At 35.1% G+C, this 18,180-nt stretch overlaps 1 protein-coding gene and 1 long non-coding RNA gene across 2 annotated transcripts; one reads left to right on the forward strand and one right to left on the reverse strand.

Annotated features, from left to right (window-relative positions):
- The first annotated feature begins 566 nt into the window (after window positions 1–566).
- Window positions 567–3,838, forward strand: LOC135214136 (uncharacterized). The gene is made up of 3 exons (XR_010314286.1): window positions 567–660; window positions 962–1,058; window positions 2,951–3,838. It is a non-coding gene; the product is annotated as an uncharacterized LOC135214136 (long non-coding RNA).
- A 5,573-nt stretch (window positions 3,839–9,411) lies between these two features.
- Window positions 9,412–17,967, reverse strand: LOC135214213 (uncharacterized). The gene is made up of 3 exons (XM_064248277.1): window positions 17,940–17,967; window positions 13,885–14,390; window positions 9,412–9,639 (listed from the first exon to the last, which is right to left on the reverse strand). Exons 1-3 carry the CDS (start codon window positions 17,965–17,967, stop codon window positions 9,412–9,414), a joined length of 762 nt encoding a protein of 253 aa, XP_064104347.1.
- Between the last annotated feature and the right edge of the window lie 213 nt (window positions 17,968–18,180).

Below are 18,180 nucleotides of genomic sequence, written 5' to 3' on the forward strand. Positions count from 1 at the left end.
TTTGTTGTCAGTAAGTAAAATAACATAGGAAAAAGTCAATTGCGTTAGTCTAGGCCACCGCTGATTGCTTCTGTAGAAATACCAAAAGGAGTTTTGTTTAATCGTGAAATTATATAAGACCGTAGACATTTCATATAAATTTGTGGTTTTAGTTTACCTGACATTCCTTAGACTTTTAACGCTTTTCATTGAGAAGACTTTGGTATTTTGTTCATTATATTGAGAAATAATGTTACAGGAAATGGGTATTTCGGAAAATAGATGCTTTATGTATACACTAACGGTTGCAATTATCCCTTAATCTGTTGTAGCGATATTTTTTTTTTTTTTTTACCCGTGATGTAGGAAATTTTTGTTACTGGTGTTGCAGGCAATTTTACTAGTGACGTAGGCATTTTTTTTTTTTTTTTTTTTTTTTAACTAGTGATGCATTCAATTTTTTTTTGCTAGTGATGCTGACAATTTCATAAGTTATAATTTTGACTAGTAATGCTAGCTATTGTATAAGTTTTTCTATAGGGGCAGGGATGGATTAAAGTTCTGTGCTACAAACCTATGAACTCTTTCAGGTCTCTTAAAAGTTCAATAAAGAATGTTCTCAAGTGCTAACTTGTGAATCAGATGTAGAGGCCAACTGAACAATTGTGTACTTCCAAGAAGGTTCGTATTTATTAAGTATTCTAAATGTAATCTGGCAGTAGATATTAAGATTCAAATACTTAGTGTAATAGTTAGTTTGATTAAACAATTAAAAACTGCAAAAACTGAAAAATGGTCATTTATGGTGAAAAACTAAGAGGTAAGGGGTATACTTGTCAGTAATACTATCAGGAATTTTACAAAAATTAAGACTAATTTTACTTTAAAAAACGTGGTATTTTCCTTTTCATTATAAGGAAGATTGTTGATACAGCTGGCATAAGTGCGTGCTCCAAAAATATTAATATCACAATTATTGCAGACTGGTGAATTCAGTTTCCAAGACCGGATGATTTCTCAAGAGCGTAAAACGGAAAGTTTGTCTCCATTTTGCTTCTATAATCAAGACAGGAGATGAGGTGAGTGGTTTATATGAGCTATAAAACCTCTTACTTCACTCGTACCTCCCCCCCTGCAGGGGCGGTGACCATGTAGGGGCTTGAGGCCCCTCCCATGCACTGTCCCGTAGGTCTCGGGAACTGCGGGCAGGGACATGGGAGGTATTTTTTCTTTCAGGAGGATGGTACAGTTCAACGGTCCTTATTTTGAAAATTTTCAGTAAATTTAAAGTACTTTTAAAGATATCAAGTACATGATTGAATAATATAATGAACTGGTGATTTTCATATTTTCAGATTTGTTCATACCATTCATCGTAAATTAGTTTTAAATTTGTTCTACATGCACTACTTTGAAGGTGAAATACCCTAAACTTTTGTTTATAAAGATTTAAACGTAGCCTTTTGTGTATTACAGAGTCCCTCCCAATGTTTTGGGAAACTGAAAACCTTACGATTAACTTCAAAATAGTGTGAAATTTAAGGTCAACAGTATCGTATTGTTTTAGACTTCCAAAATCTAACCTTGAACTTTTTAACTTCAAAGAACTTTTAATTTACAAAGAACTTTTAATCTTTTTAAATACTAACGTAACTTGTATGAATATTTTCTAATGAACTTTTGTAAATCAAAATTTTTCTTACCTTTGTTGTTGTTGATTCATTGTTGTGGATGTTGAAAGACCATAAGTTAACGTAGTTCATAGTTAACATATTTGTAAGGTCTAATTGACGTAAGTTTTTCTTTTGTCAAGTCTTCTAGCTTATTGGATAAGCTTTATACCAAAAATACAAATAAGCACATTCTTTACTTAGTAATAAGAGAATAAACTAATACTAGTAATAACATATTAGCTAATACTATGTGAAGCATTATGAAGAACAAACCCATTTATATTGCAACTGTCGGTTATTATGGGCAGTCGGGTATGTCCACGAAACACATTCCCTAATTTCACTAGTCTTTTTATTCAACATCTGAAGATTACTTAAAAGATTTTACTGGCCTTAACTCGAAACCCTGAAGCCTTTTTCCAATTTTACTGGTCTTGACTCACTGGCCATGATTTCAAACCCTGAAGCTTCTTTCCAGATTTTACTGGCCTTTACTATAACCCTGAAGCCTATTGCCAGATTTTGTGGTCTTTACCCAAACTATGAAGCTTCTTCCCAGGTTTTACTGGCATTGATTCAAACCCTGAAGTCTGTTTCCAGATGTTACTGCCCTTCACAATAATCCTGAAGCCTATTTTCAGGTTGTGCTGACCCTCACTGGCCTTCACTGTAACCCTGGACATGATTTGCGGATTTTACTAGTCTACTTGAAAAACCCTGAAGCCTATTTCTAGGTTTTGCTCGTCTTTTCTCAAACACTGAAGCTTATTTCCAGATTTTACTGGCCTACTTGAAAACCCTGAAGCGCATTTCCCGGTTTTGCTGGTCTTTAATTAAAAAACCCACTAAAGGCAATTTCCAGATTCACTGTTCTTATTTGTCGACCTTGAAGCCTGTTTCCAGATTTCAGTTTATTCGGCAACCGTGGATTTTATTACCATACATTACTTCTCTTTACTAAAAACAAACCTCCAGATTTTACTGTTTAGCAACCCTGAGGTTTAATATCCAGATTTCAGTTTTCCTCGTAGATCCTGTTGCTTATTTCAATTTTCTGCTGGCATTTACTTATGTTGAAACCTGCTCTTGTTCAACAGCACTTAACCCGTTTTCCAGATTTTATGTAATTTAAATATTTGATTCTGCTCTAATTCTAGTCGGAGGCCTAAAGATGAAGATAGTTCATCGAACCTGGCAAATTTAATTTTACAGGTTGAAAATAAATTTGATTTATAGTAACTAATTTCTGTTAGTGTCATGGCATTTCAATGGATCTTAATTCTGCTCTTTTGTCACAGGTTTACAGGAACTGCGCTATTAAAGGTTGTTAAAACCTAAAACTATCGGTTTGGAAACTTAAGGTTGGTTCAACTGAGCATCGAAGGTGGTTTTGATATGGGTAAGCGTGGGGCCTATACTTGCAGTGTATTATGAAATGTAAAGCTTAAATACACTAATTTTGAAGCTAAATGGGCCTAGACTTGCAGTGTATTATGATATGTAAAGCTTAATTAATTACACTAATAAAACTAAATATAAAAATATAAACTTTCTTGCTATCACCATTGACCGTAAATACAAGGTTGTAAGGTGAGTGTAAAGTAGAATTTAAGGTATTTACTTTGACAAAGGTTTTGAACTACTAGTTCTAAAATGGTTCAAAATTTTGAATTGAAAGTGTCTCCACAATGGTACTTATTACGTGGTCGTAGATGCGTATAAAGTAATTTTAGTTTAAGGTATTTAATGTGACCAGGGTTTAGAAATGTAGGTTCTGAAATTGTTTAAAATTTTGAATAGTCTGTCCGCATAAGACCAAGAGTTGAGGATTTGTTTGTGATAAGTCTTATTTTAATTTACTAAATACTTTTATTTTTGGTCTTTCAAGCCACTTTTAAACCTGCTAATCTAAAGGTCGTGATATAGTAGTTAATGTTACAATTCTAGGGATAATAACCCAAATTTACATATTGAAATCTGTAAAGGGGCTAAAACTAGTCCTGTAGGGTATGGGAAGTTCAATTTTCTAAAACTTATTTTAAGAAAATTAAATTGTTACAGTGGTTTGCTATTGAATCTACCAAGGTGCACTAACCAATGTTAAAGATATAGAAGCGAGCGAGTTCTCTTGACAAAACATAAAATACAAAACTGTCTTCAGCAATTCACAATTTAAACAAACTTTCTTGAGCAATTCACAATTTAAGGTGATGAAAATGTCATTAAAATCTTGTGCATAAGATGGAAGTTTGTCAGATTATTGATACAGCTCGTGAGTGTTTTAATTCTGTATTAAGAGTAGTGTTTTTTCCAATACGTTTGTGGGATTTATAAATACATAAATACAAGCTGTAGTTAAAAATTTCTTTATCCATGAAAATCTGAGGATTTAGATAGAAAATAAGGCCAACCGGGTCACAGTTGTAATTAAAATTTGGTAGTATGTGTATAAAATTCAATGAGCAATTAACTAAGCGTACTCGACTGCATTCTCTCTCTCTCTCTCTCTCTCTCTCTCTCTCTCTCTCTCTCTCTCTCTCTCTCTCGTATCGAGTGCTGTTATTTTGCAACAAGGGTCTAACCTCTGGCACAGTAAAGTCCAGATTTTAAAATCTTTCAATATGACATGATAGCGACAAAACCCTTCGACTGTTTTTTTTATATTTTATATCGGTTAAAATTCATTTAAGAAACTACAAGATCTTGCAGTTTCAATTTCATCTTGAATTTATATCCTTACGAGAAAATATAAAAAATCAAATGTAGGAGAGAAGTTTTTAAGATAAACTAGATTAACTTTATATTCATAAAAGCAGGTATGTGTCGAAGATAACCATATCTACATTGCATTCTTGAGATGAAAAGGGACGTTATCAATATCCACTAAGATTCATACGTCATATATTAACTAGCAGTAACCAATAAAATCCTTGACTGTAATATTACTACATTCACAAGTTCAGTTCCACTTTCAAAAGCTTACTCGGATATATTTAAGGAGAACATAAATCTCTCTCTCTCTCTCTATCTCTCTCTCTCTCTCTCTCTCCTCTCTCCTCTCTCTCTCTCTCTCCTCCCCGCCCCCAGTAAAAAGATACGGTTAATGTATATATTCCTCTATTGAAATATAGCCTTTGCAAGTCTAATCGCCCCATCCCCTTCCCCCTAACTCTTCCCCTGGACCACTATTGGCCCCGTCATACGTATCGTCGTCCATCGGGTCCGGGAGAGATACTAGGGAGAAAATACTCGCTTTTTCTCCCTAAACACCGGGGAAAGTTTCTGCTTGGAGTTTATGCCGAAGGAGTTTCGCTTTTCCTCGTTATTTTTCTGGCTTCGTCTCGTTGATTTGATGCTTTTATAATACTGGGATTTTGTCTGTTGTTTGTTTATGCAAATCAGAACGAAATCTTAATGAAGGTAATTTAATTTTTCCCGAAAGGTAATTCCATTACTAATTTTACGTTTTATGTAAAAAGAATTCTGATTAAATTTCATTTCGAAAGAACATCAATTTACGTTAATTGAATTTAAATTTTTTTAATTTGGGTTTTATGCATTATATTTATGTAAATTGACAAACTTTTAAAGAAGTTATTTTATAAGTAAATAAAAAATATTTAGTTGACTATTTTCTTATTTTTTATGCTAATGCATAGAAAATGTTAATGCATTTCTAATTTTGATATAAAAGGGAAATTTTAATTGTTTTTACTTCGACAAACGAATACCCATTTTCCGTGTGGGTTAACTGGTGCAAGTTCGGAAGGTCACGCCAAACCTGCCCTCTTACCAATACTCAGGAACGCATCGGTGGCGTGGTCGGTATGGTGTTGGCGTGCCACCTCGTTGGCCGCGAGTTCGATTCTTGGGCATTCCATTGAGGTGTGAGAGATGTGTATTTCTGGTGATAGGAGTTCACTCTCGACGTGGTTCGGAAGTCACGTAAAGCCGTTGGTCCCGTTGCTGAATAACCACTGGTTCCATGCAGCGTAAAAACACCATACTAACAATTGGGAACCATCGCCACCAAACCGTATCTTAAACTTTTATAAACTTCTATTTCCTGGAATTCGTCTCTGTAATTTAGTGCAACTGAAATATTTGGAGATACGTACACGAGTTTGTGTCCTATGTAATTTGAAGACACTAGGATGATTTATCTTTGGTCAAATATTCGACGAGCTATTGATATGAATAAAATCACCTTTGTGACCTTTGGAATACATAAATTCCCTGTCTGTTATATAAGGTTTTGGGTCCCAATTTCATGTAGAGTCTCTCTCTCTCTCTCTCTCTCTCTCTCTCTCTCTCTCTCTCTCTCTCTCTCTCTGTATTTTTATACGCACCAAATACTACTAATAATTGTGTATAGATAATGTTCATATATGTATATTACGTACATGTGTATATTATAGTATGCGTGTATATATGCATTCATATATAGATACATATATAAATATATAATAGTATATATATATATATTATATATAATTATATATATTGTATATTTATATATATTTTATTTATATATATAATATATATATATATATTTATATATATATAATAATATATATATATATATATATATATATAATAAAGTTTTATTATATATATATATAATATATATATAATATAATATATTACCTATATAAATTTATAGATGGTAGTATATATATATATATATATAAGTATATATATATATATATATATATATATATATATATAGTATATTATTCTATATATATATATATATATATTATATATATATATATATATCTATATATAGATATATATATATATATATATAGATTAACTATATATGTATAATGTATATATATATTATATATATATATATATATATATATATATATATATATATATATATATATCTATATATATATATACACACACAAAATAAGTAGTAAGCTACACGTGCCTGTGTGTTTTTTACGCACATATGTATAATAGGAATATTCAACTGAAAGCATTCATCTCTTTGAAAACAACTAAGAATGGCATATCTCAAAGACGTTTTTTTTTTTTTTTTTTTTTTTTTTCAAAGAAATGGACGAAGGAATTACACCAACAACGAAATTCCTCTAAAATTTTCTCTGGCCAATGAACAAGCGTAAAACTGCCTCTCTGGACTAGAGTTCAGCCCAGCCAATTACGGCCTGACAGGCTGCGAAGTAGCGTTTAGCGAGAGCGAGGAAGAGGTTTAAAATTATCCGGCAATTACGTGTTCCACGACCAGAAGCAAATGCCGAGGTGGAACTAGTTTTACAGCCATTATTTACTCGATTAAAACTGGTATTTTGCTTTAGTTTACAGTATGCTTGTAGGCGTTGTTGGGTGATTCTCTTGTATAACTTTTAATATTATTTGATGCGTTGAAGCGCTTTATTAATTCCACGTTGGAACATGTTTTTTTTTTTTTTATAGTTTTTCCTTGTATCGTTTACTGGGAAGTGTAGTCCCATAAATCACTCTCTGTGGCCTGAGAAATATGCGATTCAGACCGTGCTTTCCACATTAACATATTTGAACAGAAATTGCTCTCATTTTATTACATGAAACATATTTCATTCCCATAATAGGTGAACTGATGAAAGCTGGCAACTGGGATTTAACCAGTGCTTTCCACATTAGATTTTTTGTCACTCAAATTACTTTCATTTTTTTGCTTGCAAACTGCAATTTTCGGTCGACCATTTCAAAATAAAACTAGAAAAAAAACAGAGACATGACTCGCATTGTCGTTGAAGACCTACCAAAGAATAGGCCTCACTTTTTCGACTTTGAATATATTTACTTCAGTGATATCCAGTTTAATTCCCCCGCCCCTTTTTTTTACTTTTTTTTTTTTTTTTTTTTTTTGTTTTTTTTTTTTTTTTTTTTTTAACTTTTTATGGACTTTTTTATGGGATTCCATAAAATATTTTCTCCCTGCCGAGAGCGAAGAGAGAAAAAACATCTGTCTGTCTGTCTGTGTGTTCGCTTATTGGCTTTTTATCAGTCTTCTTGTCCGTCTGTTTTATCTGTCTCTGGCTGTCAGTCTGTCTGTCTGTTTATCTTCTTTTCTAATCTGTCTTCATATCTGCCTGTTTCATCGTCTGGCTAGGTGCGACTGTCTGTCTAACCGTGTGGCTGTCTTGCTTCATCTCGTCTGGCTATGTACGACTGTCTAACCGTGTGGCTGTCTGTCTATCTGTCTGTCAGTCAGTCTGTCTGTTCATCCCCTTTTTATGTGTCTTCATGTATGTCTGCCTTTCATCGTTAGGCTATATACGCTTGTCAGTCTATCTATCTGTGCTTGTCTTTTTTTTTTTGTTCTTTTTTTTTTTTTTTTTTTTTTTAACTGTCCTCATGTCAGTCTGTTTCATTGTCTACGTAAGCCTGTCTGTCCCTTCTGTCCCCCCCCCTTGGTTTTGGTTTCCTTTTGTTTTTCCCCAAAGCCTGTCCTTTTCCTTACTTGTATTCCTTGCGCTTCTTTGTTTTTTTTTTTCTGTTTTTTGTGTGTTGTCTGTTTTTTTTCTCTTCTCTTATTTTTGCTTGGCCTTTTTTTTTGGGTTTTTTTTAGTTTTTTTCCGTTAAGCCTTTTCTTCGGGTCTTTTGTTTTGGCTTTCCCTGGCTTTTTTTTTGATTGCCCTTCTTTGCCCCTTTGTTTTTTTTCTTTTTTTTTGGAGTTATTGTTTTCCCCTTTTGCGTGTTTATTTTTTTTCTATCTATGTCTGTCAGTCTGTCTGTTTGTCTGTCAAGCTGTCTGTCTATCTATGTCTGTCAGTCTGTCTCTCTGGCTGTTCATCAGTCTACTGTCAGTTTGTCTATGTCCGTCTGTCTGTCTACCTATCTTCAGTCTGTCTGCCTGTCCGTTGTCAGTTTGTCAGTTTATCTTCAGTTTCTCTGCCAGTCTGTTGTCAGTCTGGCTGTCTGTTAGTCTATCTGTCAGTCTATCTGGCAATCTGTTATCTGTCTGTCTGCCTATATTCAGTCTGCCTGTTAGTCAGTCTATCTTCAGTTATCTGTCAGTATGTCTATCTCGCAGTCTATATGCCAGTCTGTCTGACTATCAGTCTATATGTCAGACAGACTACGTTTATGTATGTCTGGCAGTCTGTGTATCTGTCAGTCTGTTGTCAGTCTGTCTGCTAGTCTCTCTGTCTGTCTGTCAGGTTGCTGTCAGTCTGTCAGGTTGCTGTCAATTTGTCTACCATTTCTGTCTGCCTGTTAGTCTATCTGTAATTTCTAACTGTCCATCTGTCTGGCAGTCTGTTGTCAATCTGCCTGTCTATCAGTCTGTCTGTCTGTCTGTGTATCAGTCTGTATCGGTCTGTTTAACTGTTCGGCCGTCTCTCACTCCTGCCTGCTCTTTGGCAGGATTGCCCGAGGAAAAATAGTCTAATCTTCTCTCTTTCTCTACCAAACTCTCGCAGAGGAAAAACTAATTTAATCTCTCTCTCTCTCTCTCTCTCTCTCTCTCTCTCTCTCTCTCTCTCTCTCTCTCTCTCTCTCTCTCTCTCTCTCTCTCTGAACAGAAAGATACTAACTATCTTCATCCCCCTCTCTCCCCTGCTGTTTCTATTTCCCTTTAGATACTAAAAGTTTTACCAGAATAAAGAAGTACAGTACTGTACTCTGGGCTGGTGCTCTGAAATATATATATATATATATATATATATATATATATATATGTGTGTGTGTGTGTGTGTGTGTGTGTGTGTGTGTGTGTGTATATATATATATACGAGGTGTGTATCTACTCCCCATTTGCACTAGACGTTACTTCTGTCTTCTTTTGCAATGGACGAAGATGTGGAGGAGGATATCCATCTCTGTCAGCTGTTTCAACACTGTCTTTTGCTTCCAGGATTATCCTGGAAGATCCAGGAGCCGTCACAAGTGAAGACGTTATGAAACGGATCAGGATCCGCGTCCATTTGCTGCTGCAGAATGACAAAGGCCCATTCCTCGCGACGTTCTTGCTCTGGTGTGAGAATCCTTGGGAACCTATTGCTTCCTGATAGACTTTTCTTCGAGTTCAGATCCTGGCGCGGAATTATCCATGCACGGTGTCTTTGTCAACGGTCACAGATTCAGCTATAGCGTTCGAACGTTGAGAAGCGGTCTATTCGAACAGCCTGATAGAGTTGTTTTCTATTGCATTTCCTTCGGTTCTGGAAGTGCAAGGTCGTCTAGGGCGTTCGTCATCATCTTTGACAATCTCATTTCCTTGGCTGGGTCAAATTTTGTGCCACTCAGACACGCCGCACGACGCGCAGTCACTCACATAAGCTGTATACGAAACATTTAAAAACATTCTTTTGATGTTTTGTTCGATTTTACTGAAAATTTCAATCTGACACGTTGTTGCACTTTTAAACTTCGCATTTTTTAGGGTCACTACGGAAAACGCAACCAGACAAAATGGCGACTCACCGTCCAATGAATATCATAGAGGGTTGCTGCCTCTCATGCAGATTCAGTCATGTGCAGAGTAACCACGATCCAGTTATGACCGGTTCTAACGGCTTTGTTTGCCAGGTGGAATCACAGTCTCGTTATTTAATAGACATACCTGATTATATATATATATATATATATATATATATATATATATATATATATATATATATATATATATATATGTTTGTGTGTGAGAATATTTGTAAATGGAGAGATAGGTAGGTAGCCAGACATCGAGACAATTAAGTAAACTGTGCGCCTGAACTCAGAGAGAGAGAGAGAGAGAGAGAGAGAGGAGAGAGAGAGAGAGAATATATATATGCAAATACAACGTCGGATAGAAAAGGAGATAACTTTGCACTCTAATTTGCATTTCGCGTAGGATAAATCATCGTTCTATTACCCACCAGATGATCATAACAAGCTGTGGGAGACGTTTAGAACGATATGCAAATTCATAAGCTTTTTCTTCAGTCGTTCACAACCAGTATCGACATAAGATGGGACCCTTTAGACTAGACGGCTATTTTACCTTTCGTTCTCCTTCAATTTTTTTTTATTCATTTAGTTGTAAGACTTCTCGTTCTAGTTCTACTGATATGTATGTAATTCTTTATAAGCATTTAGCAAAGGAAGATGGGATATGTATAAATTTTGATATTGTTTTGGACTTGTGATTTTTTAAAAATATCCCTGCATCTATAGTTCGTTTTGCTGAAATTATTTGTAGGTATATAGATCGTAAATACACACACACACACACACACACACACACACACACACACACACACACACACATATATATATATATATATATATATATATATATATATATGATATATATATGTATATATATATATATATATATATATATATATATATATATATATATATATATATATATATATATATATATATATGTTATGTAAAGTTAGCATAGACAATTCCTTGCTTATGTAAATCATAATTATGAGAAATGTATTAACAAATACTACCGTATCTCCATCTTTAACAGCGCATTTACTTCCAATTAATTTCAACGTACAGCAAATTAAATGTATTTCGACCTTCATTATACATTTCTGGCCGGACATGGCATGCAAAAGCTTGCTTTTATTACATCAGCACACTGTTCATTTTTTCCAAGTACGCAGGAATGGATTCTAGCCACGGTTTTCGGGGATTCTGATTACTCAAATATTTGATTTACTCGGTGAATACAAATTCTGCAGCCCTCCTCATGAAATATAAATCAATGTGCTTTTATGAACTTTTATTGTTATGCGTCAAAAAGAGTTGTGGGGTACGGGTGTGGGGGGGTAGGGGCAACTTTTTGTTATGCGTATTCAGATTAAGGGTAATTTTTGTGCATTTCAAAAAGTGGACTTTGGGGGACGTTGATATTTTTGTCACGTTAAATGTGATCAAATGGTGTTACAGGTTTGTCTGACTGGAAAGATTGTTGAGGGGTCTAATGTTGTAAAATGTATGTTGAATGTTTGATTTATGTGGTGGGAGCATATGTTGCAAAATGTATGTTGAATGTTTACTTTGTATGGTGAGATCCTATGTTGCAAAATGTATGTTGAATGGTTACCTTATATGGTGAGGTCCTATGTTATAAAATGTATGTTGAATCTTCGATTTATAACCCATTTGACCACATATCTATAGGATTCTTTCCATCCTTCTCAGAGGAATGGAGAACTTCTTAAAACTTCCCACCCAATTAACAGAGTGCCTCCCAATTTGACTAGTTTCAAATACAACCAAATATCTGGATCACAATACAAGGTAACAACGTGAATATCACACTATTTAGAAAAGACTCCACATTCACAGAATTCGAGACTAGTGGCAGGAATGGTGGGCCAAAGTTAGGGATGATATGAAAAAATGGGTTAATTCAGAACATTAAAAGCAGAACATCAGCAGACAAAATAATTTCTTGCTCAGTGCAACGACAAACTAAATCTCTGAAAATCTTTGTTTCCCATTAGGGCCTCACATTATTGAAAATGAAATAGGTAATATTATCCTCTAGATTGTTTCTCGATAACGTCAATATTCCTTCCAAATGCGGTTCCCTTTCTGCCCCCATAATCCTGCAACCTCTTTTCAAATTCCTTTTTACTGTACCTCATTTCATAGTCTCTTTATTGGCATCTTACTTTCCTTCTCTGTATACTAACCATTGATTATTGGCGCTCCTCCAAAAGGGTTTCCTTCTGTTACACCTTTCAAGCTTTTTTACTGTCATTTTCCTTCTCAGTTCTAAATGAATCTCATCATAGGTCCCAAAGTTTGACCGGTGGCCTTAAATCTGTATTATATTCGATTCTAACGTCAATGGTCAAGATTTTGTTTCAGTCCTTTACCTGTCAAACACACCAGGTTATTAATTGGCGTCCCCGAGTACAGGTAGAACAGAAAAGGATGGTATTATCTCATATATATAATATATTATATATATATTATATATATATATATATATATATAATATATATATATATATCATATATATACATATATATATATCATATATATATATATATCTGCTATATATATATGTATATACATGTAATATATATATATATATATATATATATATATATATATATATATATATATATATATACTATATAACGTTATAAGAGTCTCTAGCAGCAGCATCAGCAGTCAGACATAAAATGAAAGAGAGCACGAACAGAATAACACCAATTTCACCCAGATTTTGCAGAACGTAAACATAGCATATAATACCGCGTTGCCTGTAATCTAACAAGATTCGTCTTTTTGCACGAGAACAGAGATTTCATTTATACAAATACTGACCATTTCAATTTCGGAATTTCGTCCGACTGGATTCTTTATTGACTCGCATACTCGTAAAGGGAATTAATATTTGAAAAATAACTTTTTTTTTTCTTTTTGCATGGTAGGATGTTGGTTTTATTTCAAGTATATTTTATTAACGTAAATAGTTTTATTTTATTCTTATTTTATTTCTCGTTTTTGGAAACCAGTTTCAGTTTAGGTAAAGATGCTTCATATATGTGAATGTTTTCTGATTCTGATTCATGCATTTATGACAATAAATTCTGCAAGGCATATGGGGAATAGATTTACTCAGCAGATAAATAATTGACTCATTCATTATTAAAAACATTCATATAGTTTTTAATGCAAACATGAACAGAATATTCATGATTCAAAGTCAACAGAAAAAAATCCCTCAGCTAGATATTAGAATATAGAACATACATAAATTCAGTATTCATTCGTGTGAAATCTTATTGAGAAATTTTACGTCAAGGGTCAAAAGAATGTATTAGTTAAAATGCATATTTCATTCGTTTGAATAAATACACTATTTTAGCTTCATATCTTTTGTGAATAATATATATATATATAATATATATATATATATATATATATATATATATATATATATATATCTTCTCTTTCTTCTTCCCAGCTTTATCCCTATTCGGGGTCGCCGTTTTTAATGAGTCTCTTCCATCTACCTCTGTCCTGTGTCATTTCCTCCCGTACTCCCGTCTCCCTCATATCATGTCTAATGCAATCTCTCCACCTGGTCTTAGGTCTTCCTCTCCTCCGTGTTCCATCCACCTCCGCGTCCGTCACTTGCCATGTGTTGCTCTTCTCTTCTAATCAGGTGGCCATACCATCTTAACCTTGCCTCTTGCACGTTCTTTGATGCTTCAGTGACCTTTACTGTACCCTTAATATGTTCATTTCTAACCCTGTCCTTTTTGGTTACTCCACTCATCCACCTAAGCATCCTCATCTCGTTCACGTTCAACTTTCTGCCCTCTGTTTTCTTTAGAGGTGATGCTTCCAATCTATATGTCATAGCTGGTATGGCCACTGCCTTGTGCACTCTACCCTTTAATCTTATAGGGACTTTCCTATCACATATGACACCAGACACCTTCATCCAGTTGTTCCAACCACACTGAATCCGGTTGTTAATTTCCTCTTCCATGTTCCCCTGATTGTCAATCACTGATCTAAGGTACTTGAATTTATGGACCCTTATGATGTTTCTTCCGCCTAATTTGATTGTTGTTTGCTGGTCGTCATTCAATTCGGTTGTCATGTATTGGGTCTTTTTCCTGCTTAAACCTCTACTCTCCAAGATATATCTCCATCTTTCAAGTTTCCCTTCCAGTTCTTCCGTGTTCTCGGCTACCAAGACTATGTCATCTGCATAGAGCAGACACCATGGTGGCTCCTCCCTGACATCCTCTGTTAACACATCCAAGACGATGTTAAACAGAAGTGGGCTTAGAGCAGATCCCTGATGTAGCCCGACTCCAACTTGGAAATTTTCTGTTCTTCCAACTGTAGATCTGACGCTGTCTTTACATTTCTATAAACCCTCCCTGATCATTCTGACATACTTCTCCATCACTCCTCTCTCCCTGAGACATCTCCATATATCCTGACGTGGTACTCTGTCATATGCCTTCTCAAGGTCTATAAAGGCCATATGCAAGACCTTTTCCTTCTCTCAGTACTTTTCCATAATCTATTATATATATATAATATATATATATATATAATTATTATATATATTATATATATATAAAAATATATATGTGTGTGTGTGTATGTGTGTGTGGGTGAGTGTCTATATGTGTATTTATATATATATATATATATATATATATATATATATATATATATATATATATATATATATATTATTACGTGGCTGAGTGATGTTTACCATTTACTCTAAAAATTAACTGACATCTGATAAGACTGGTGCCACGCAGGTAACAACAGAGAACAGGAAAAAGAAAAGGCATTAAGATTGATGGATTTAAGGGAAATGCCATGTTACATTTAATTAATATTATTATTATGTCAATCAGAAGATATTTACACAGGAGCTGAAGGCATTAGCTCCGTGGCGCTGAGGTTACGTTAATTAACAAATCAACTAGTGCCACCATGAAAATCCCAGAAAATGTAAATCCCTTTTATGAAGAACCTGGATTCTAAGGAATAAAATACCTGTTTCAATTATCACCAATCAAAAAATAATAGTTAACAGCAGCTCTTCAATCTTTCACCCTGGGACTTGAAATACATGGTTGCTCCTTGTCACCATGGAATACGGGAGATGAAGTACACAATTTCTTGCTTTCTCCTAACTCTGCAAATTAGAGCGCCTCAGTGGCATGGTCGGTTTGGCTTTGGCATGCCAGCTTGGTGGCCGCGAGTTCAATTCTCGGGCATTCCGTTGAGGGGTCAGAGATTTGTATTTCTGGTGATGGAAGTTCACTCTCGACTTGGCTCGGAAGTCGCGTAAAGCCGTTGATCCTATTGCTTAGTAACCAAGGGTTCCATGCAAAGTAAAAACACCATACAAACAAACTTATTCTGCAAATTAAGGATGCATTGCAGTTCTCGATCTTAACGCGATTTATGTAATTGGTAGTTGCATGAGGCAGAGAGGGTAAGTAATTTAACACTGGTACAAGTTAGCAATATAAATGAACACTTCTGGATGCAAGTCACAAGGATGTTTTCGCTTCACTTATTCTCTGAAGGAGGTAAAATGGTGAATCGACATATATATTATGAGGACAGACAGTAATTAAGGAAGGAAAGGAATTGTGCGTCGAAACAAATTTCAAAACCAAACTGTAACTTGTTCTGTGACACTCGGAGTCTTGAAGTGGAGCCGGGCACGGGTAAGGCTTAGGGGGACAAAAAGTCTCTACCAAAGACAGTAATAGGGGTGTGAGTGACCGGGAATCACCGCGGTGTGAACAGAACTAAGTCTGCTATGAGAAAAAAACTATAAAACTCGCTGCTCCAGCTGTCTTATTTCTCTCCTTTCCTTTGTCCCTTGTTCGGCACATTTTGGCGCCAGCTTTCTCCGGGTGTTGACGGTCTGCCTGTAAATGAAATTTGAACAACAGCACCAGGTGTGGGAAAAGTATGACAATGGGTGGTCCATTTAGCTGTAGGGTTTTGGCGGGAGGGGCGAAGTAGGAGAATCTGCCGTGTCAAAATTCTAATTACCAGGGAGCGGGCAGATGCGGCTTCCGTCCGCCGTCTTGGGTGGTCGTGATTTTACAAAAGTAAAAAGTTTGTACTTATGTTTCTGTAAGATTTCTTAAAACTGAGGGCTTCAACATACATCTTATGTATGGGTAATTTTTGTTACAAATATAATATATATTATAATGAATAATCTAATATAATATATATTATATAATATATATATATTGATTTAATATCTGAATAGAATAATATATAATTATGTAATCAACTGAATCACGAAAGTTAGGAACGTGATAAATCCATAAATAAAGATATATGCCACGAAGGAAAAATAAACGAAGGAGTAACTGCGAGACCTTTCGACGTTTCCACGTCCTTACTAATCAGAACTTAGTAAAGGACTGGAAACGTAGAAAGTTCTCGCAGTTACTCCTTCGTTTATTTTTCCTTCGTGGCATATATCTTTATATATATATATATATATATATATATATATATATTATATATATATATATATATATAGATATCATATGTTATCAACACATTCACATATACACATACAGAATTCTAATACCTACTCCCATAAGACAGAAACACAGAAACACACACAAATGCATTCACCAAACTCAAACATTCTCGAAGTAAAAAAAACACATACCCCTCTCCCCACCCAACAAAAAGAAAAAATACACACACACACACACACACACACACAAACGCACGTGCGTGATTGTCCGTTCAGAAACAAACCTACCACCTCAACTTGGCGGTGGGGGTGGGGTTGGGGGCGGAGCGGGGCTAGGGGAGATATTGGGGAGAAAAACACACGTAATTAAATCATTGGAATTTGGAAAAGGTTCATCACAACAGGGTTTGGCGAAATGCTTAGAGAGAGAGAGAGAGAGAGAGAGAGAGAGAGAGAGAGAGAGAGAGAGAGAGAGAGAGAAGTATGAGGAGAATTCCGCCCGGTTCATTTTCTGTCCATTTCTTGACCCCCTAGGAAGGGAAGTGACTGAAATTTGTTAATGAAGAAAAAAGAGGGATGGGGAGGGAAAAACAATGAGAGAGAAGAGAGAGAGAGAGAGAGATGAGAGAGAGAGAGAGAGAGAACGGCAGCCGTTTAGTTCTTGTGGCATTGGAGGTTTTCATATTTTATTGTTTATTCTATATATGATTGTCGTTTTTTCTGCACTCAAATATGGAGAGAGAGAGAGAGAGAGAGAGAGAGAGAGAGAGAGAGAGAGAGAGAGAGAGAGAGAACTGCAGCCGTTTAATTCTTGTGGCATTGGAGGTTTTCCTATTTTTATTTTATTTTATGCAATATTTTCTCGATTTTTTTCTGACCCCCCAACTGAAAAATGAAGAGAGAAGGAGAGAGAGAGAGAGACAGGCACTTTAACAAGATTTCGATTTAAAACGATCGTTAAGCTAATCACGAACACTCTTAACGAGCGTTTATACATTACACCATTCCTAAATATATATATATATATATATATATATATATATATATATATATATATATATATATATATATATATATATTAAGCAATTTTGTGTAATTATAATTGTAAATTGAATTATTGCAAATGGAATGAATAATAATAGTAAATTCACAAATACAATCATGCATTACTTCCGTCTCATCGCTCTCATACCATATCTCAAAGCGACGTATGTACTGACTCACGCACGCAAGCAAGCAAGCAAGTGGCATTCGGGTGCTTGCATGCTAGCGCGCGGGCGAGCGGGCACCTGTTGGTAAGTTGACATTACCCTTTGTATAAGAGAGCCGCTTCGCCATTGTTTAAGCGAAACGATCGGCGAACAAACAGCGAAACAATGAGAGAGAGAGCTTTTGTTTTTGTTCCGGAAAGAAGCGCTTCTAGTTTTTGGACTTTTCACAAAGGACCCCACATAAGCCGCATCATAAAGAAAAAGTAAAAAAAAAAAGAAAGAGAGAGCGTATCAGTTACAGAAAATCTCTCTCTCTCTCTCTCTCTCTCTCTCTCTCTCT

Source organism: Macrobrachium nipponense, chromosome 45, assembly GCF_015104395.2.
Source record: "Macrobrachium nipponense isolate FS-2020 chromosome 45, ASM1510439v2, whole genome shotgun sequence".
Classification (NCBI taxonomy): Eukaryota; Metazoa; Arthropoda; class Malacostraca; order Decapoda; family Palaemonidae; genus Macrobrachium; species Macrobrachium nipponense.